This window comes from Accipiter gentilis, chromosome 22, assembly GCF_929443795.1.
Source record: "Accipiter gentilis chromosome 22, bAccGen1.1, whole genome shotgun sequence".
Lineage (NCBI taxonomy): Eukaryota > Metazoa > Chordata > Aves > Accipitriformes > Accipitridae > Astur > Astur gentilis.
This window is the reverse complement of record NC_064901.1, coordinates 16091455-16114674: the sequence shown is the minus strand read 5'-3', so window position 1 is coordinate 16114674 and position 23220 is coordinate 16091455. Positions and strand designations below refer to the sequence as shown.

Here is a 23220-nt window from a genome sequence, read left to right as displayed (position 1 = left end):
GCTGCCTGATCACTGTTGGCAAAAGCAACAACCACCACATGATTGTTTAGTTTAGCCTCTCTGGTTTGATTCTACTTACAATATATCACGTCTTCTTTCAGGAGCCTCTGCTTTGATGTGAAGTATTCTCTGTTCCCCCCCCCCCCCCCCTCCTTGCAACACACCCCCCCTCTCCCTTGACTACCTCTCCTGAAAGGCTGTTTAGACTCCACAATCAACTCTACCTTGCCACTTCTAGGCTGTGTAAGAGGGCTGATACCTGCAGCTGTGGAAAGGGGAGCACATCTGAAAAGCCTGCAAGGACATTGTGATTCTGATCTTAGACTGCTTTGCTGAATGAGGGAAAAAAATTAACAATTGTTATGCAAGCTTCATATGAGTAATGATCAGATCCCTGGCTTTGGGACTGTTTTAGAAGCTACCTGAAATATATGGTGGCCTGGGGCAAGGGGCATGAAGGGTGTGATTGGAATCTCACAGTCTCTCTTCCCTCTCTCCCCAACATCACGCACACATTCCCTTTCACTCCTCTCCTTCCAGCTCTGGTCTCTTCAAGGTAAAGACTCTATAAATTCCCCCATGTCTTCAAGGAATACGGCCTATAAGTGGGGGGTGGAGACAGCAGCAAATTTCCCAGATCAATGGCCATTTGAAATTCAGACATATGGCTGAAGCCCTACAGCTGCATGTGTTAATTACCACACGTGTCCCCTGTAAAGCAGTCTGTTAAACACAAAAAGAAAACAGAAGAGAAAAAAGCTGTTCCAAGGGATTAAGTAAATAGTCTAAATTTTTGACCCTGGTCCCCCAGACACATGCCTATGTATAAGAACACAAGCTCCCTTCCTTTCTCCTGACACCTGCATGCTGAGGAAGCACAAGACCCCTTCCATCTCTAGCCATGTGCATTGAACCTATCTCAAAGTGTACTTTCCCCCTTCCAGCTCCCCCTGCCCCCTGCCCAGCCTCTTCTCTCACCGGCCCCTCTCCCTTTCTACTTTAGAGGACTAATTCCTGGCTGACAACCAGACTAGTCTTGGGCTTACAATACGCCTTTTCATTTCCTCGCAGGCAAAGAGAATGGATACCTCGCTGCTATGTCTGTATTGCATGTGTGCAAATGAGGGAAAGGGGAAAAAAAATAAATATTTTTTTCACCACTTGTTTCTGCAGGTTTCCCCTCCTCCAGAATCATCAAGCGTAGAGGTTCAGAGCTTTAGTGAGCACAAATCTGCTCTCTAACTATATTGCCCTGCTAGTTAACCACAAGATCTGAATTGAGTCTAAAGGACTTTTTGTATTTGATTATGAAACTGAAGGAATAGTTTTTCTACATGAGGGATGGAATGGAGAAGAATGGAGGGAGGCAAAGAGGCAGGGTAACCAAGTTGTGCTGGAAGGACCTCCAAAGAATCTAAAGTGCTTCAGAAGGAAATCTGTACATATGGAACAAAGCACATCTCAAAAGTGTACACAGGGTACAACTGACACCATATTCTCAAAATTGAAATATTTTTAAGAGGAGGAAGGCCATTCCTCAAAGTTACAGACTGCCATACATCTACAGATTGACTGTTCAAAATGAGCCCAAGACAACTGATCTTAAGAACCATCACCATTTAAAGGCGTATTTGTAAGTAGCTGAACAGTCAAGATGAAACCTGTCAAGTTCTTACACTTGAGAATTGCTTTGCTGCAGCACCTAAAGGTCCCATCAGAATCTGAGTACCAAGCTGAGCACAACGACATGTAATAAAAGACACGGACGCAGCCCAGAGAAATTCAGTCTGTCAGGAGGCCTTCTCCCATCCCTAGCCTTTGTCAAAGGCAAAGCATTTTGCAATACATCTCCCTTGCTGTCAACATAAAACAAAAACCCAGATGAGCACATAGAGGGAAGCTATTATTCCAGCTAGAGCTGTTCTAAAGAAGCTTTAATTCCCATAGGTGCCATCTCAGGAACTTGAAAAAACTTTGTGGTTGCCTCTCCAGCCTCCCTCTACCTTATTTACAAGCACACATGCTCTGCATGCATTCAAGCTTTCCTATCACAATGTCATTGTTTCTCTCTTACAGAGAAACCTTGACAGAGCTCATGGAGCAAAGGAGTTGAAAGGAAAGTACTTCCAGTCCCTTAACCAAACCCCTGCACCCACAACAAAACAGATTTCCTGGTGCATTACATTGATTTCAAAGAAAACAACACTTAATGTTCAGATGCCTAGATTCTTCTGCAGGATGCAAATACTCAAACAAAATAGGGTCATGTTAGGCTGGTACAAGAAAACAACTTCTAGCTTCATTTATCTGCAAACCCAGCAATTTCTCCAATTTATCCTCAGGTTTATTTTTAAGAAACAGCTACAGAAGACAGGAAGTCTAGGACTATTAATTTCAAAGTTATAATGATGCTGTTTTAAAGTATCTAGAGAAATACATAGTGTAATAGTATAACATCTTGGCATGCTGATCCAGACACTCAAAGCGCATGGGAAGAATTTTTTTAACAACTCTTTAAAAAAGAAAAGGTGTTGAGGCCACATAGCTACAAAGCATTTAAACGACAAAAACAACCCACAGACCCCAGAACTATTCCATTTCTCTGCAAGCTGTAATTGGTCAGACACCAGAAATCCGTGTATAGCACATAAACAGTTAATAATACCTTAACAGATGTTGCTTAATCAATTGTTAGTCTGCTTATTAGATCTACTCACCAGGCTGCTCAATACTGTGACTTAATCATTTAAAAACCTTTACAGCTGTCCTTAAGACATTACAGACATGAGTAGTCTGTAGATTGCTATAATAACACTTGTAAACTACAATTTTATTAAGTCATATTATATAGACTAACCTACCGATTAGAACCGTTACTTTATAGATGAAAGCAGAATTCTTGCATTATATCAACCAAAATATACTTTAAAGCAGAATTTGCCTTCTGCTTAAACTTGCCAATGAAACTTTCTTCAGCCTCAAATTTGATACATATGTTCTGAGGCCCACAAAAAAATGCCTTGATGAAAACTAAACAATTTCAGGCAAGTCAGAGATGTGGGGACCCAAAAGGATTGCTTTTAAATTCTACTGTTTATGTAGCAAATTTGAGGTTGAATTTTTCTTTTAGACCTTAATATTTTGAAAATTGATGAGCTATATCTAAGTGTTTCTTAGAACGTTGCTCTACTCTGGAAGAGTGATCCAGTATACACAATATTGTGAAATTACATTCCTTTGTTCTCAAAAAAATTGATCACAACTCCCAGTTAAAAGCTGGGTTCTCTCTATCTTATAAAATCTGTAATATTGACAAACTACAGTCTACCATACCTGTGAAATTCACTTGCTTTCTACAATTACATTTAACTGGAATTTTGTAGATTATGTACAGCATAGGGATAGCAATGGGAACCAGACAGAATTCTGAATACCTACAAACTGGCAAACCTACTGATTAAAGTAATGGTACTTTTTACAGAACTATTTTTATAATAGAGAAGGAAACTTCAATTCCACTGCTGAGTTTGTTCGGAAATACAAATATGAGCTAACCAAAATCTTATGTGCTACAAATTCCATCTACAGAATTTTTTCTTCACAGCCCACTCAGGCCTTCGCAGGACAGTGTTTTTGTTGCACTAATCTCTCCCAGTTACTTTTCAGTCACCTGAGTTTTTATCCCAGTTTCATGAAAAGCAGCACACATTCACATTTCTCCCAGAGATGATTTCCTGCCCCCTGTTAAATTTTATCAGGGGGATTGCAAAACTGTCACCATCAGTGCGGGATAGGACAAATCAAGCTTTTGCACATCCAGATGACTTGGAACATTCACGTAGCGCACACACAGCAAGTCTGCTGCTTTCAGGAAGCAGACTTATTATATACACATAGCACAGTCTGACTTTCCACATAGTTACGCTACACATGTAGCTCTGTCCAGACGCATCAAACTGTATGTGCACACTTTGTGTACACATGTATATTTTACCCAGAAAAGACCTGAAAGGAACATGTCACATAATATTCCTGGACCAGGGCTGACAAATAGTTCAGAAAGCAATTATCCCTTGAAAATTCTCCTTCATCCAGACTTATGACCTAGTGTATTATTGATTTAAAAATAAATACGTAACATAAGGGATCCAGAAGAATTGTTTGGGTAGCACTGCAGACTTAGTACCTGATAAAGTTCTGCAATAAATTCATCATAAGATGGTGTCCAACAGCTGGGACCATCATGTGACTTCATACTGCCCCAGTCAGCTTGTATTTCTTTTACCTTACTGATGAAGGCCGTGCAATATTTCTCCATCTTTCCTGTATCCTTCACAATGTGCTAAAGACATCACAGAGCATTTTCTCAGTATTTATGAGGTTGGAGAGGCAGGAATAATTGGGCACTTGAAACTTGGTTTGTGTAATAGCACAGCTCTGTTTCAGATTTGATAGTACCCGGTTGAATCCAGAGAGAACTGGAGAAGGTAAAGACCAAAGTCCCAGTCTCAGGTTTTGGTCACATCTCAACTTCACGTTTTTGTCAAGATATTATCTGTCCTTTGAGACGTACTAACCACTGTGGAGGCAGCATGCTCCCTGCCCTGCAAGCAGACAGCAGGTGAATTAGTGCCAGCTGCACCTGACTTCTTACCACCAGCAGACAAAGCTTCCAGGTCTCCATGTACAAACAGTTCCATTTATTTACATCAGCACAAGCCGTCCTCCACTTGGGTTTGCCTGAGGAGAGCGTTCACCCTTTACTGCTCAGTCTAATTACTGACTCAGACTAATGGCTCATTACTGATTCAAATTGCTCAGTCTACTGGCTGCACAACTAGGCCATTAACATTTTCTAGAGGTAAGACTCTTGGAATCCAGCAGGAAAAGAGCCACAGAATGGGCCAACTTGCCCACAACTGCAGTGGAGAATTTCCCTGCAACAAAGCCTGCCTTTAAGCCCATTTCTCACAGTTAAATCCACAAAAAGGAACCCAATTCTAGATGTTTAACTGTCAGGAATTTTAAGTTGTTCATCTTAGGCTTCTCAAATTGCTTCAGTGTTTTCTTGCAGCCTGCAAACTCATTGGGCAAAGCTTTTCACAATTCCATACAAGAGGCATGTCTCTAATGCAAGATAGCAAGTGTAAAATGAGCCCGAGCCAGGCTTCGCCTTCTGTAGGGCATCAGAGCTTCTGTTTCACCAACACCACTGTGCCTGCCCCAGGTTCAGGGAATTGCTGATGCTATTGCCACCTTTTGCAATAGGCAAACAAAGCAAGTCAAAACAGGCCTCGAATTTTATGCACTGCAAGAGACTTTATGAAAGAAAAAGGGAGTTCATACCACTAAAGACTCTTCATGACTGACACTGACAGTTTATCCAGCCCATATTTACCCTATACTTACATCATTTTTTAATCCCAGGTTATAAAACCAAGCCTTGTTTCCCATTTCCTTCATTCAGTTGATTTAAAAATGGTATCAACACCTCTCCCACAGTGTTCAGAACAGTTAACAACCACTAACGAACCAGTATCCCCACTTAGATTATTTTTTTTTTTCCTCTTCACTCATTCCCAGACTCTCTACTTTTAATTCACTCAGTTTCCAGTTTTAAGAAGGAAGACCAAGTGACTTTATAGAGATAAAAAATTACATGGCTGCTTTTTACATCCCTGTCTCCTGACCAGCCTACTTTTTAAAACTTGCTTGGTGATTGCAAAAGACTACTCATGGCTGCAATATGCCAAATCTGTAGCTTTGAGCTCCTAAAGCTCCAGCATTCCTCAGATAAAGAAGATAAAGTTTTGTTTTGTTTGGTGTTTGCTTGTTTTGTTTCAACGTGTGGCACAATTTCCCTTTGGCTGGAAAGGAACTTTCTGCATTCTTTAGGCAGGGAAGAAATCCAGTCATGTTGGCTCCAAGGATGCCTTTCACTGCTTCTTAAAACATTAACAACCTCCCAGTGGGAGAAAGGGGGGAGATCCAGCCCTCTAGGGGACAGCGTGCATCTTCCAAGTCTCTCAGGCCTTTCAAACTAAGCAGCAACTGGAGTAAATTAGTGCAAGAAGCTCCTTATGAAAAAGGATTGTACAATGAACAAGCCAGAATAAGGAACAGACAGCAACAGAAGTCTGCAGGTTCTGGATATCCTAAGCCCACCCAAGAATAACTGCATTCCCTGACAAAGGTCCTGGAAACTTGTTCTTCCCTTGCAGGCTGAATTCAGCATAGAAAGAACAGTGGTAAGTGTCTGAGCTGCCAAGTCCACACACTGAGCGTGTCCTGGAGAACCTGGGTTTCCGTTCCACCTCATACGAACATGTCTCCATCTCCCCAGGCCCAGGTCTGCTCTGCCTTCCAGCAACAGAACACTTCTCAGACACAGAACAAATCAATACATCCTATTTTAAAGTTTTACGTTTGGTGCCAATTTAATTTGATTTAAATTACCTTACAGGGCAAATTGTATGACTAACTGGCATTGCATCATACAGCAATAGCAGCAATGTAAATATGGGCAACCAGAGCATGGGATTTAAAAATAAAAAGGATTTTTTGCCAGCACTCTTGCCTGTTCTCCGCAGAAAGCTCCACAGAGCCACTTCTGGAACTACATGCCAAGCCACGTGACCATAAAGCCATTTCATCTTTCTTTTCATCAGTAGTGAGAGAGCCTGTGAGTGGAATCGCATGTTACCTCACGTCTTCTGGTGACTCCATCATACCTATTTACCCCCAGAAATTAGAGCTAAACAGGATGGAAAAGAGGCCAAAACATTTGGAGAAAGAGAATTATTACCAATAACCAGTCGCCTTCTTCCAACATTAATCTGTCTCTTTTAAAGGAGAGCTAATATGCTAGTAAAGTCTTCATTTATTACCCAACAGCTTAAGCCTACCCATCTGCACTGTTTCTAAGGCAGAGCAGCCTCCATCCAAAAAACTATTTTGCCCTGAAGACTTGAAAGGCACCAGCATCACACAAAGTTTATTAGCTCCATATTTTACATTCCTGTATGAATGGGACAAAAGAAATCACTTTTGAGAGTCTTAGCTATTCGTTTTCCTTCTGAGAGCACCTATTCTGTGCCAGATAATGCTCTTTGACTCAGAGACCCTCATCCACAGATGGAGACAGGAGTCTGCTGCGCAGTGGGAAAAGCCCAGAGTCAGACGGCAGTTGCCCAAAGTGATGTCAGAAGTTTCCAAGATGTACCTCTACAACAGAAAGGTCATCACTGACCCAGTTCCTGCCGGCCCCCTCCTCATCCTGCCCTTTTTGTCTTCTTGCAAAGGGCAATCTTTGCAGAAATAGTCTGAACACTCAGCTAGAATGGATGGTTATATGCAAGCTGGCTAGCTACCAGTCTTCAGAGAAGCCAGACCTCCAGCGACCACCTTGCTTCAAAGAAGCCAGGCTGGTTTTGGTTCCAACTTCCTCATAACAGGGCTGGATACTGGAATTTTGAACCAAAGTAACTTAAGTCAAGAAAAAACACTGCTAAGAAAGCCAAATTCATTTTTAGATTAGACATTCATCACTAACCAAAAAGTAATGCTAAGTCCATCAAATTTTAAACCAAATTATTCCAGTTTCTAAAAGCCTTCTTGATTTTAAAAGACCTATTTAATAATTGCTCACAAGTATTTTTCTAACGTGATGGAGAAAGGCCAAAGTGGCTTGTGCAAGGGCTTCCAACAGAAATGAACAGATCCAGAATTGGAGGGGACACAAAATTTACATGATTGCTTGAAGCACGCTGGCCCAAAGGGAAACATTTTCCTTTTCTTGACAGCTACTGCACAGGATGTTTCTGCAGCCACGTGACCAAGCGTACCATTCTTGAAACAGGATGTCACAGGCACCACCAAGGAGAATCAATTTATATTACAAATTTTAGATTAATTCATTCCATTTACAGTTCTCTCTCTTTTTTTTTTTTTTGCATGTTCCAACCTCTGAGTTAATAAAGGAAGTGAAGTGGGAACAAGAAGTTCAGATGTCTTCCCCTTTTGCTTCTGTTTCTTATGAAATCCAATGTCAGCTGCTTCCAATTCTAGAAGAACAGACCAGAACTACTCAGGTAGGAAGCCTACAAACAACCCCCACTCAAAAAATAATGCAGATTTCAAAAGCTACTTGATTTGCTTGTACTTCAGGCTAGACTAGCAATGATTGCATTAACGGAATGATAACAATGCGTTCAGGTGCCAATTATACATTAACACATAATTGCAGGTTTCCAGAGACATATCCTTACCTAAAATAAGAAGCAGGCTTCAGCATTCATTCTTAACTAAGTAGTTTTCCTTGCATCTTTCTTCTCCCTACCTTTTCCTAAGCTACTATACACAACCAATAGATGCTCAAAATGCATCACTGCTCTGAACACAGCAATCTGTAATTCCTGTTAAGTGTTTTCATGACTGACAGTCCCAGCATGGAAAAATGTTCTTCAAATTAAAGTGTTGGCATCAAGGTAAGCATTATCCTGCGTTCTGAAGTGTCAGGAATAATTGGTTTAGAGAGTTAGCAGTAAAAATCCTGCTTCAGATATCAAAACAGGAACTTCTCCCAGTAAACAGCCTTCATCCTCACCAGCAGGAGTGAGGATGCATTCAGCACTGTTTTCCTGTAGTAAGGAGACAAACTCAAAAGTTGACTCTGAATGGGGGGTAGAAGGGGACAGGGATTGAAAAGCAGGGTGTGGAGAAGGCCTACAGACAACCTTGACTGCTCCTCAACATATACTTCGGTGGTAACCCCTCCCATGACTATTTCAATGAATGCAAACCAGAGGACACAGAGAAGGGCTATGAATACACACAGGAGAAGAAAGACACATCTCTAGTGCCCCACTCAGAAAAGGCAAGGACTGAAGAAAGGAGTGTACAGAAGGAGGACCAATGCCTAATGCACAAGAGTGAGGTTTCCAAGCACAGCTAGGGTTTAATACAGCGCTGCTCCAGATGGCCAGAGGGTTTTACGCTGTTTAAAAAACCCCACCTTTCAATGCATATAAAGCCACAACCATGACATTGGCACTCCTGACTCCCAGTGTACTAGTCATACTGATAGCCTTCTGAATCTCTAGTGATTTTACTGGGAAATGCTCAGTAGTTTACTTCAAGGTGAACAAGCAAAGGTTATTCTGTGCCAGCCACCCCTTTGGGAAGCTCTGTTTTCATGTACTACACCTTAGCTGACAGGCACAGAGCAGAGTGCACCATTTTCTCCTTCACAGGGTGGTGCACCAACAGACCGTCATCTTATTCCTCCTACTGAAGGGGGAGGTCTAAAGGCATGTAAGTCTCCCGCACACTGAGCTGGTTAGGAACCCAGGTTCTGAGTTATCTCAAGGGACTTGGCTAGGCAGCTGCTATTACAAAACAAGTTGCTGAAGCACAGGACTCCACTCACCTTTCCTTCCCGAATTACCCTGGCTTGATGGTTTATCAGTTACAGAACCTAAAGGGGAGGGGGGAAAAAAAAAAGAAAAAAAAAAGACATCTATTTAGATGCTGCATGATCACACAGAACATGTAATGTCACGTTAATACAGTCAATATCTCAACCCACAAAGCATCTGTTTTACTTGCCAACAGCTCAGTTTAGGATTCAGAGAGCCTGTGGCTTCAACCAACTGGGATAGCATAAGAAAGTTTTGTCTTAATACGTTAAATAAGGATGAGGGTAAACAAGAAATATTTAGTAGCTGGATCCAGTGATTTGAAAGAGCTCGACAGAGCAGCGTGCTAGTAAGAAACCTGGAATAAATCCAAGGGCAAGAAGGAAAGATCAATAAGAGTCACTCCTTTCATTTGCAAATGTCAGGAAGAACAAATCAAAAACAGGTGGGGAGAGTGTGCAGGGAATGCAAGGGGCAGTATTCTAAAGGAAAGGGATTAAGTGGGACAATTTGCAGAAAATGGATTTCAACCAACCCCTGAACATCCCCAGCTGTTTGAAAAGGGACACTGAATAAGATCCAGCACGCACTTGAATAGAACACATCTTGGGTTTTTTAATAAAACTTAGATCTCCAGATAATATATATGATTCTACACTTGTTTCTGCAGTTTGCTTTAGTGTTTCATCACACAGTTTTCCACTAAAACTTGAACTGATAATAAAAGCTTTTTAAACTAACCCATTACCAAAGTGTATAAAAATCTATAGCACAATTTTTTTCTATTTTTTTCTTTTTCTTTCTTTTTTTTTTTTTTTGAATAGCTTTATTCCCAGGAAACTGATTCTTCCATGCACCATTACTAAACAGTTCCAGTGATTACTGATCCTTCAAGAAACATGGATTAAAAGTCAGCTCCAAAGGAGGCAGCTCTGACAGGCCCAAGAGTCTGGTCAAGACAAACTCTAAAAGTAAACTCTATTGCCCAGGCACTTTCACTTGCAGAACAGTTCATCTCAGATCTACTGCTGAATTACAAGTAGGAAGCACATACCCAACATTAGTCTTCATAGGCCTAACATCTGTGTGTCCTACAGTACACCATGACTTTACCTTCCTGGTAACATAATTTTATAAACAGCTTAAGACTAAATGAACAGATCATCAAAACTCTAAAACGTGCCCTACCTACCAAAACCATATGCTGGGAATGGTGGAAGAAAGACATATTCTAAGGCTTAAGGCAAATTACTGTACCATTTCACCTTACACTAAAACAGAATATTAATCTTATTTTCTTTCCATGTACCTGTGAAACACCAAGCATTCCCTCAAGCTACATTGGTTCCCAGACAGTTCTCCCACTCATCCCAGTTCAAGCTACTAGTTCCCAGACAGTTCTCCCACTCAACTCAAACCCTCATGCAAGTCACTATGTTTGCTTATTACCGCAAAATACCCTACAGCCAAGAGGACACATAACAAGTTGAGAAGGATTTTTTAAAACAAAAAAAACAAAAAAAAAACACAACCCCAAAGGTTTAACTGCTGTCATGCTCCCATCTAAAGGGTTGCAAGGTGCGAGAGGCAAAATACATTGAACACCCATGGGGGGCAGATTGCAGAGCACGAAGGCAGAGGCAGCAGCATTGCCTACATGGCATCACTGAACACATTAGAAACACACACCTATGCTTGTTGTCTTTTCTTCTTCTTTTTTTTTTTTTTTGGGGGGGGGGGAAGCAGCACAATTCTAGTGTTGCCCCTGAATTCTCCCAAATAGCACAGAACAGCCTCCCACCCCTCCCTGTGCCTAGCATGCTGCTGCCACAGCAGCTCTGTTCACCACAGCTCACAAAACTAGACTGTACACTACTGATCAGGGCCATATGAAAATGTAGAGCCCAACCTCATCCTATTTGAGCCATGGGCTGCCACATTGAATGGTGGGGATGAAAAACAAACAGCATCACTCTGTAGTACAGAAAGTGATGGATTTGGGCCCAGTAAACCATAGGGCGACAGAGCAGTGTCAGGTTGAGTGCCCAGAAGCACGTCACTTAATACACCCATGAGTAACAGCCTGGCACTGGACCTCCCTCTTGTGAGCTGTGGGGCAAGGCCAGTGCTGTCCAGCACCATGACACAAACATGGGGATGCTGGAACTGAGCAACATCATCAGAAGACCCAAATCCATTATAACAGCAGGACCTCAGATTTGGGGGCTAGTAGTCAACAACTACCAGCTTCTCACACAGAACCACCTTACCAAACTTTTAACTGAAGTCGCTCTGATGGCAAAGTGACTCCATGGCCCACTAAATACAGCCTGAGAACCACTTCTTTAAAATACAGCTCATGGAAAAATATTATCCCACCTGTTACAGGAATCTCTAGTGTTGGTGTACACAGCGACACTGCGACTCTTGCCTTGGCTACCACAGGCTGTTACCTTAGTGGTTCTTCTCAGTGAGCCTTGCAGGAGTGTCCGTACCCTAACTGCAGGGTGGACATGCCACAGTCCAAGCTCCCTTGCAGCTTCCAAATACCAGCAAACACACAGGCAGATAGATATAAGCACAACTGCAGTGTTAAATCGGGTAAACTGGCCAAGTCACCTGAAAAGATTAAGCACTCTCAACAGGACACATTCTCCCCAACCCCCTTCAGTTATCAAATTAGTATTTGTTGAAGCGACTCTCACAGTACCTGAACATACAGGAGTTTTGTTCTGTACAGAAGAGCCACTAATAGGCTTGCCATCAGGTGTCACACACCAGCAGTATCCAGTGTAGGTATGGCACTGCACCTGTTTAATAAAACAAAGAGCAGGCATTTCATTTCTCACTATCACCCACCACTTCTATTATAATCCAGCATCTTAGTGGAAGTCCCAACCCAGACACATCACAAACACATGCTTTAGAGTAAGGAAGTCACACAGAAGACTATCTTTGATATCGTTATCTTTTCTTTCACCCCTCACCTCCCTCCCCAAAGAAAGGTTGTTTCTCCTACTCCAACTCCTTTAGCTGCAATTTAGGATGCAAAAGAAGTTACAAGTAGTCAGCTGAGAACACTTCTGTTTGGGGATGCAGCAGTTGTGTCTCAGCTCATTCCACCCTCTGCTAAGGCCCATTTACCATTAAATAGTTGTCCCACTGCATCCCAGCTGGGATGTGGAAAGGCCACCCTGCCCCAATTCCACAGCTGCTGCTTGAGAACAGCATCTGTGGGTGTTTCAAGAGCATTTTGTTCAGTAAACATGGCTGGAAAAATGCAACACAGACTAGTTATGTCAACAAACTTTCTCCAGATAGATTTAAGGTCTCTCCTGTTACTATGTCAGCCTAGGCAACAGAAGAAAGATCCATCATGCTTGCTCTTCATGTATTGACAAGGACTTAAGAACATTTGATGAAGGCTCTAATAAGCCAAAAGATACACAGCATAAGATTCATCTTGCTTAACTTTAAAGCTCTACTTCTGAACTGAACATCTAGAGTTGCCCAGTTCCTTCCTTCACCAAGGAAGGACACCAGAATGACTAGTTCAGATGTGGACCTCTAAAGTGAGAACAGATAAATCCCCATCGAGCACACTGGTCTTAGTAACATCTACGCAGATATTTGTTCAGTGGCACTATCGTTTCATCCAGCTTAATGAATCTAATTACAGCTTTTGCCTCAGTTTTCAGCATGGTCAGCATTTGGATAAAATTCAGGATGCCTTTGACTTCCCTTGAGACAAAAGTAAATGATCATCATACAGGCATCTGTGTAAATACTAACAGGTTCCAAAATCCTTTCTAGCAAACACACTTTCAGTTGTGGCTCAGTGTGCACATTAGTACTTCCAGCATCTTGAAATGGTATAGAAATGACTACATTACTATAAGCTAGAGATGACCCCTTCAACACATTTCTGAAAAAAAAGCCATGAAATGAGATCACTTCAGAAACTGCCATCTTATTTTACTTGTGAATTGAATTCTGTCCATTCTCTCTTTTTCCAAAAAAGTTCATTGAAGCCGATTTCCCATTCCAGTCCTCTCCACACAGAAGACTGATGGGGTGTTTGTGCTGTTTCCTTCATTAGGGATCCTTCAGAGCTAAACCAGTCATTCCCCCTTGCTGACAGCTGGCTTCGATTCCCTAAGGTAGCAGAGTTTGTTCACAGACTTAATGACAGTCTTTTTAAAAGGCTGTGAGTATCACATAAAACATGATCTAAGAGCCATTATAACACCGTACCACGTGTTTATCTTGGGTTTTACTAAAGTGCAAATCAATCATTTTGCCTCAAGCAAATTCACTTTTAGCAGCCAAAATCAACAATAATCTCATGTACCCACGTTACTGAAGTCACTGTCACTGCTATCTGCACACTTTCATTTTTATTCTCTCAATATATCACAAAATTGATTGCAAATTACTCAAAAGCACTATGAATACAATTAGCAATAGTCAAGTTGCAAAATATTTCTTACTGCTCAATCTAATGAATTGTACATTCAAAACAAGTGTGATGGAACTGCTTGGGTTTCTGTGTTTAATGTTTATCTTTGCTGATCACACACACATTATTGCATCCCCAACAGCACAAGAAGCTGTCTTTAGATCTGAGCATTAATTGTAAAAATCTTACCCAGAGATGAAGCCAAATTCCAGGATAGGGTCTTGAATTCGTAGGGCAAGACCATTCCATGTTACAAAGAAAAAATCCAGTGTACCCAGCATTTAAAAAATTCAAGTGTTAGTGACTTTATAGTCCTTCTGCCAAGCCAGAAAATAACAAAATATGTGGCAGAGGAGTCCAAAAAATGTACTGACATAAATTTAGGGTAGATGCATTAACTAAAAGCATGTTATACAACTCATCTCAATGGAGAGCTACCAGTTACATACACTCATTTATGCAAGACAAGCACATTACATCCATAAAAGCAAAGCAATTTCATAAATAACTAAGCTAAGGAATGCTGGTCTTCCTTGGACTGGTATCCCATGACCCTGTCTTCCCTCTGCCACCATTAAAAAAAAACCCAAAACCTCAGATTGACAGCACTTTCACAACAACCACATGTTCCACTGCAGCACCAAAGGACTTCCCTGTTACAGATAATAGCAGCAATTATATCTCAGCCCTTATTCTAAAGGCCAGACAACTACTAATGAAGAATGGACACTTCAGAAACCTCAAAAGTCACCACAGTTGGCTTTCTTGAATGTCTTCATGTCAAGAGGTGCTACATTTCACCATCATACCTGACCAGGTCTCAGCATATTTAGGTGTCATAACAACAGTGGTGTACAGCCTAGAGTTTGCTGCTTAAAGGCTGGGGGGAAAAAAAAAAAAATGGTATACTTTTCATCAGCTACATAGCACTGGTATGGCATTGAAAAAATCTAAAGGCAATAGCTGATTCAGTACCATTTCTAAACACTGTATGTAAACGCAAACTCTATAAAGTGTCAACTATTCCAGAGCATCTTAATCAAGGAATCTTGAAAATTCAGGGGTTTCCTTTCAATTTTTCCAATGAGTTTCCAATGATCATAGGTTTGAGGTTTTGTTTCTAAATCCCATTTAAAACTTCTACCTGAAATTCAACCTCATTCTAATCCTACTCCCATAGTAGCAAGATTTTTAAATACTGTTATAATCAGATGAGTAACCATGTAAAAGTGACACCTGTTTACCGCACAGATCTGATCTTCATGGTTTGAGTTAATTTAGGCTCTACCAAACTACATTAGAAAAAGTGTGTTTGACATTTTTTGGCTCTTGGTCTTCTAAAGCAAAGCATTGTGCTAGACAAATTAGATTATCAATTTTATATACAAAATAAACTTGATTGCTAACCAAGCTGCAGCTACATGACTGATAGAGTTTGACATCTCAAATTAACATACACCTGTCCAACAGCTGAACATTTTCAGTTACATAATAGGGAATCAGAGAAATAAAACCTGCAAATTGTTTGAGGTCTTCCAACACATTCACCATTAACATCTACACTTTCAAAAAATCAAACTGCAGTTTAAAGCCCTGCAAGTACCCAAATCCCTGATCGGGCAGCAGGGCACTGCTTCTATTTTACAGGAGTAAGAGATATGCCATCTCAACTGTGACTCAACTGAAGGGTGAAAAGCATGAGGGACAAACCCAACAAAAATTGCTGTGCCACCATTGCCCAAATTAAGAGTGTAGCAGCAGTCCTCTATCCCACCCCCCACCATTACGATATGTGAAATCAAATAGCAGCTAACATACTAGCCATTGGCCACATGAATAAACACCTGCTCTCATCAAGTTCATTACAATAGGAAAACGTTAAAAGCGTAGTCACTGGCAGATGACTTTGCCTCTTAATTTCCTGAGGGAAAAAGAAGCCACTGTTTGAGCTTCTTCAGTATCTCACTGACAAAGCCAGAATCAGATTTCCAAGCAGTCCAAAGCTTCTCAACAAGCAGCAGCATCCCTTTAGAGTCATTTGACAAAGGAGGATCAAGGCGTTGTTTCCAAAAGATAAACCACAAACAGGACAGAAACTGCATGCACACGCACAAGGGAGAGAACAGGGGCGAAGCACTAATTCTATGCTGGCTGAAACCAGACTCTACAGAGTTATAGAAAGAAGTTTGCTGTAAGAGGCTTGAGAGCACCTTGGACAAGCACTGGGCTGAGCACAGGAACAGCAACGCTCAGACTAGCCTTTCACTGCTGTTCAGATGAAGAGTTTGGTAACCGATTCCTATCTCATCACAGAGCAGACAAACATTTCCTGGGTCCTTCCATAATGGAGGGCAGAGAGGAGAAGGGAAGAAGAACATTCCTTCTGCATTCAAAGCAATACTTCTATGACAAAAGAAAAAACACATCCAGTTTTTGAATGGCACTGCTGAGGGTGAGGGCAGGCAGCAAAGATGCTGCCTGCACTCACAGCATAAGGCAAGGCTCCAAACCCTGGCTGCACTCAGGTACTCCTTGTAAACACTGTAAAACCAGCTAAATAAATTGTTTGAAGCCAGTGGGTCATCTGGTCTGACCCAGAGAGAAGCCGCAGTGTCACATAGCAATCCTTTAACCAAGCCTTTCCTCTGTTTGAGCCATTGAGGCTCATCTAGAAAGTCGCTAAACCCGAGTTAGTGGCGCACAATCAGCACAAACTGGCCTGACAGCTATTTATCCTAACTCTAAGTGGTGATGCCTCTGTTCTGGTTTAAATGTCTTGCTGTACTGCTTAGACCCTGGATCTTGTCATACCTTCTGCTAGATTAAGAGTCCGCTGACTACTGTCAGAAGCCTGCCTCTCCTTTACAGAAAATTTTAGGGAGCTATGAATCTGTCTGTATCTTAAGTCTGAGCTTCTTTGGGACTGCAACCCCTTAAATAATTTTTGTCACTTTTTCTGTTCCCTGCTCATACTTATTTCTTCCCAAATGATGTTATACAGACAAATATTCCCACCAGGGCTTTATGCAGCAGCCATCTCCCTCACCTCTCTGCACCATTCAAGAAATGCTTGCTCCACAGGAATTTCACTATTCATATAACCAGGGAAAGAAGTTACCTGTGGCAAAAGAATCTTAGCCATGGTCAAGGGCGTTCCCCACACACTCTCTGGCACAGATACGATTTTTAGCTCAGGAGAGGGATTCCCCAAGAGATACTCTCTGCTTCTGACACAGAATGTGACCCTTTAAAGATGGGAATGATCTTACATTGTCACTTTCCTTAAGGATGTCCTCTCCTGGTTTAAGAATCTGTTCCTTTGCTCTCTTGGCTGGTACTTCTTTGAAGAAATGCCATATATAACCAACGTTGCTACCTCCTTACCCATCCATGGCTTATCTTTAGCTCAATATACAAACGAGAAACACAATGAGAGCTGCAGGAAGAAAAGAAGTACGTAAGTAGCAGACAAATCTGCAGAGCAGTATTCACAGAGAGCTCCAGCTACAGTCTTTTATAGAAGGGGTGTCTTAATAAAAAAAGCCAGAACCACCTACTAATTAAAGCCCAGATTCTTTATGAAGAAAGAGTTTCTTTAATCTAGCAAGACAGACTGTGTTCTTCCCTTCTGAAAGGAGAGGTTAAGTCCTTGAGAGTTTAGTATTGCTAGAGTACGAGCACTGAATAATGGAATAATAGACAGCATCCAGGGAATGCAGGACATGTCTACACAGTGCCCGGCAGCACCGTGCTGCATTAAGAACTGGGTTTGTAATTCTGCCCAGCATCATGCTACGCTAGCCAATGCAGAGGAGCAGACTTGGATCATGAAGTCACACTGAAGGCTGAGAAGGTTCCCCATGTCTTCAGAAAAGGGTCTGTTTGTGAGACTTAGGAGAAAGCAGTACTTTGTACATGCATTAGCATAGCACAGAATGAAACTATTACTATGGACCGTAAAATAGATCCCTCTTTCCAAACAGACCTGTATTACCAGATGTGCAAGTGCTCTGGAAGCTATCTGACAACAGAAAGCTGCTCTGACAAAGTCAGCCCACTCACTGATCCCGTCATAAGATGACAGGTCTAACTGATGCACTTGCTTTAAGAGAAATCTCAGTGCTGCATCATAACTGCACCAGCAGCCGCAGTTTTCAGACCCCTAAACTCAAAGAAACTCTCCAAGGAGACTTGCTCTCAGCCATTTGTATGCAGACTTGCAAGGAAAAGAAACCACAGCTAGACAGTGGAAGGTGGCGGCAAATAGCAAGACACCCCACAAAAAGCCCCACGAGACTACAGCCCCAAAGCAGGGTTAACATTATTCACGTTCATATTAATCTGAAACGGATCCCATTTCAAACCTCAGCAACCTTTTCTAAAAAACTGCTTGGAGGAAAACTATGAAGAATGCAAGTCTCTCTCAGCCCATGGCAACAAGCCCAATGGCACTAGGCAGCAAAAGAAAGTGTGCAGATTACCCAATAGAGCCTGTTGTTTATGAAGAACAGATCACAGCAGGTTAAGTGCAGCATGGAAAGGGAATGGCATTTATGCAAAATACAGCATAACAGCAAAAAGGAGAGAGTAAGTCTTGGGAATAGAAACTGGTTTTAGTCTTGTCCAATTTTGTGCAACAGTACATGACCTCAGTTTTATACAATTAATTAAATTATGCATATCAAACAAACATTCTTATGTTGTGAGTAACTCAAAATTTTATCTGCATGCTTATATTACTGTGGGCTAGGTGCAGAGAACTTTCATTATAGGAAGTAATATTCCCCACAGACTGAAATATAAAGCAATAGCAATTCCAGAGCAATTCATCAGGTCTGCTCCCATTTACAGTCATCCCATCATGCCTGCAATGCCACCACCTCTTCCATGCTGTGAATCCATGCCACATTTTTAGATGTGTAAGCAGTGCTAAAAAGGGATAAGATCTTTGCAATACACAAACTCACAGAATAAGGGAAGCAGCACACATGGTGCATAGAAACAGTTATGAAAACCAGTGAATTGACAGGTGCCTGCTCCTCTTCATGCAGTACACAAACCCCGTTATAACTAGCCATGGCTAGGAAAACTGGCCATCCAAGCAATAGAATCAGTGGCAACATTTCTTTTTGGTCTAGATTTTACAGACAATGAAAAAAAAGATCATACAAGTGTTTCAAACACACAGGATGTCTAACACCGGGTTTAAATGCAAGCCAAACCAAGGTCTTTGCCTTCAGGCCCTCCTCCCTTTCACCTTTGTTACCACATCTAACTGTAGGGTCTTAGAGCCAGGTGCCCTGCAGGGAAGGAGGAGGAAGAGGAGATAAGGATGGTCTTCCCTCTGCAGCCGCTGCCCCATGCAGCACATGCTGCGGGTCACTGAACAGCAGAGTAGCTATGTTCTCTTCACCCTCCTACAAGCCCCATCCAATTTGCAGTGGATCCAGCCCCAAATTCACAGTTTTGCACTGTATGCAATTCCAGGAACTGGAAAGGGCAGACTTGAGCTGCTTTCAGAGGAACAGCCTCACCTGGTGCTACTTTCAGTGTTTACCCATAGTGATTGCAATTTAGTTTCTAATCAAGAGGGTGATGCTAAACCACAAAAGCAATAGTTCAATCTGGTTAAGACCAAGGAGGTTCTCTGAGCACACAGTTACCACTACCAAATGCAGCTCCCAAACCTGCACCGTTCATGTTTTTCACTACTGCAAAACTTTCAAGAATTTCCAACAATTAATTAGACAAAAATGCAGATCTTAAAGTCTGATGGCAAGGACAATGATATGGGCCTGAACGCCTTACGGGTATGCGACTACAAAAAAGAGGCTCAGCTCAACGCTTGAAAGCAAGTCATCCACATCTTGAGTGAGTGCTATAACAATTAAGACATTTGATATTCTAAATACATGCATGCATCTTTGCTTCCCCTCTGATCAGAAATTTTCTTTTACCGAAAATATTCCTCCAATAACAGTTACATAGAAGAGGGGGAAGCTGTTGAAGAAACTTCCTTAGCCAACTCTACATACAGGGTATACCCTGAAGTGTATGCATCTGTTTAGATTCTTTTTGGGATGGGGGTTCAAAGTTGAAAAGCATGGTGGGTATTCCTCCTAGAAACTTCGTTAAGAGATGCTGCTCTGTTCTGGACTTCCCAGCTGAGATTTTGGATGGAGCAACTCTCTGGTATTGAACCAGAATAAACCAGTAACAGTTCAGAGCTGACTTCAGCAAGGCCTAAGGGACTTCAAGAACTGGCCTACACAGTTTCCCTGCAGAGCAGAACCCAGGGGTGCCAATTCTCTGCACAAGAGATGCAGTATCCAAACCACCTCCACTAGATGAGATCTATTCATGAGTTGCTGGAAGCAAAAACTGTTTAGACTGTTCACCAAAATTCTAATTTTTATACGTCCTTTCAAAAATCAAAGTTTAATTAATTTGGACTACAAGCTAAAGGAAATATTTGTCTCAAATGCAGGCTGAAACCAGTTAGCTTCCTGGGACATTTTCATTCACATCTTATGCAGGGACAATGACCTTAAATGCTGCAATATAAACGATAAAGCTGGTTCCTGAGGTATGTAGAACACGGGGTATTTTTACGATCCAAGGAATGATACGAATATTTCAGTTAATTCCAGCTACAACGGGATCAGAGGCTTCCTTCATCATGCCAGGTAAAACAAGAGCATTTTAGTGTTCACAGATAGGGCTGCACAGAGGAAGAATGTGAAATATTGCTTGACTGCCAGCTGAAAACACACAATTTTTGTAAGCAGTTTCATGTTGCCTCTCCACTGGCAACCCACGCTGGCCAGGGAATGTGCAGGAAGGAGGCCCAGCAACTGCTCTGCCATCCAGACACCAGTACCAACCTTCCAAATAAACCTGTCTGGAACAAAGCTTTATCAACTGCACTCTCAGTCCAACTTATTAAGATAAAATTTTCACCTGCACCCCATACTTTACTCTCCAAGAGGTTGATGGACAGGTGACAGAAACATTGTCAAGTCAGCTTTCCTTCCCCCTTTTTTCTTGAACTATAAAGTTTAACATGGAACACTTAGTTGGCCCACTATGCTAGGTTTTATAAGTATTCCCCTCCAGTGCCAACATAACCTGAGTAGCTCTACACAAAATCAGATTTCAACAACTGAGAGTGTAGTTAGACTGCAAGAAACTACAGCCGCCACCTCTCTTACCCCCACCTTCCCAAGATGGTCCACACTGTACACAAATACGATGCTGCTCCAAAGAAGTATGCAAAGTTGGCAGGATGGATAAGACTTTTCCCACTTCACCATTAAAAAACAAAAACAAAACAAAAACACTCCCACACACCAGATAATGGGAGGGTAAGGCGGGGGGGGGGGGAGAGGGGGGAATAAAAATTTTTGGTGGGTTATCACAAAAAAAAAATCTTTCCTCTCCTCTTCCCCCAGGCATCACAAAGTGTTTGAACCAACCCCAAAGCTTTTTGTCTTTCTCATCTTTTTGAAGCCAATATTGATTATATTTTGGAAATTTTTTTACCTTCAAAAGACTTTGCAAACAATAACTAATGAATTCTAAAATTTCTCTGAGGCACAAGATCTCTAGAGCACTGCTAGATATAGGGAAGCCAAGACAAAAAAGGGTGTGGGATTTACCTAAGTCACAAACTAGAGGTCATCAGGGTTGCAGGATTTTGGCTTTTGAGATGCATGTCAAACTGAGCAGACAGCATACCCCTCCTACCTGTTAGGGAACTGCACATGAGCCATTTTTAAGTCAGTTCAGTTAGCACTGGGACACTACTCAGCATGCTAGTGGTAACAGAACCAAGTATCACTCTTCGTTTCTACCCTGCCTTGGCAAACTACTCTTCCTCTCAAAATCTCCTTCATGAGGGCTTTCTCTTTGCCATAACTACTTCAACTTCTCTAGAATTCGGTAGGACCTCCCCCCAGTCCAGCTATTTCTGAAGGACGCTCAGTGACCAGGACTGACTATTCATTTTTGGCAGATATTAAAGGCCAACAAACCATAAACCTTCTCTGCTACCCCTGCCTAAGATAATTGCTTCTCAAGAGAAGCAGCGTTACGAAACAGTCTACAATCCCAGCACATCATTTAGTTCAGCAAGTGAACAGTGAAGAATCAAAAACCCAGACAAATCAGTCTCATCACCTTTCTGCCAGACCCCCAAACCACAACAGGGCATAGAACAGGAAGAAGGAGTCTGTCACTAACAAGTACCCTACAGAGGGAAGAGGCTCAATAGACCACTCTTTTTTGCTGGGATAGATGAAGCACAGGTAACAGCAGAAGCAGCTTGGTCCACCCTGTTCTGTGTGAGCCATAGCTCTCTTTGCAGCTCATCTTCAGGGAAAAATTAGCCTTCCCTGCAATTTGTTTTTGTTTCTGTACTGTACTGGAGGTTGATGCCATTTGTTTTTGTGCTGCATTTGGAGATGGATGCCATTACATATGCATGTGTCTTAAGGTATAGTGTCTGAATCAAAGCTTCCAGTTGGTTAAACAAGTCCCCAGCTTTTAGCACTTTCACCTGAGTAACTGAGTCAGTGTGCACCCATGCTGCAATCATCACTTGGCTCATATCTTAACAGTGAATCTCCTGCAGCCACTGGGAGCCTGGCTGAAGGAAGCCAATAGAAATTTTACCTGTGTAAACGATCCATCCTCATTGCATTCTGGGATGAAGACTGCTTCCTGGGGCTTCTTTGCCTGTTCCAGTGCTTGAGCTCTCTCTAATCGACACTTGCTTTGGCCAGCATCTACAAAGAGACAGGCAAAACCCGCTTAGATTGCAAACACCATTTGGCCTCTTCAAAAGCTACCAGATGCACCATGCAGCTGCAGGGGGGAAAAAAACCCAAACAAACAAATATAAGGCATCAAGGACCATTACTTGCACACTAACAAGGCAGCTATGGTTAGCACTCATGATCCCTGTCGTGGTTTAACCCCAGCCAGCAACTAAGCACCACGCAGCCGCTCACTCGCTCCCCTGCAAACAGTGGGATGGGGGAGAAAAATCAGGAAAAGAAGTAAAACTCGTGGGTTGAGCTAAGAACAGTTTAATAGAACAGAAAAGAAAAAACTAATAATGATAATGGTGACACTAATAATACTAAAAGAATTGGAATATACACGTGATGCACAATGCAATTCTCACCACCCACCAACTGACACCCAGTTAGTCCCCAAGAGGCAATCCCCCCCAGCCCCACTCCCCCCAGTTTATATACTGTGCATGACATCACATGGTATGGAATACCCCTTTGGCCAGTTTGGGTCAGCTGCCCTGGCTGAGTCCCCTCCCAACTTCTTGTG

General features: G+C 42.0%; 1 protein-coding gene across 4 annotated transcripts in view; it reads right to left on the bottom strand.

The window, feature by feature from the left end:
• Positions 1 to 23220, bottom strand: part of SMOC1 (SPARC related modular calcium binding 1) — a 138615-nt gene that overhangs the window by 63533 nt on the left and 51862 nt on the right. For all 4 annotated transcript variants that reach the window (XM_049825888.1, XM_049825890.1, XM_049825889.1 and 1 more), the window contains exons 3-5: positions 22549 to 22661; positions 12127 to 12226; positions 9428 to 9475 (exon numbers count right to left, since the gene is read on the bottom strand). In XM_049825888.1, the coding sequence (XP_049681845.1) occupies positions 9428 to 9475; positions 12127 to 12226; positions 22549 to 22661 (261 nt within the window). The remainder of the gene's footprint in view (positions 1 to 9427; positions 9476 to 12126; positions 12227 to 22548; positions 22662 to 23220) is intronic.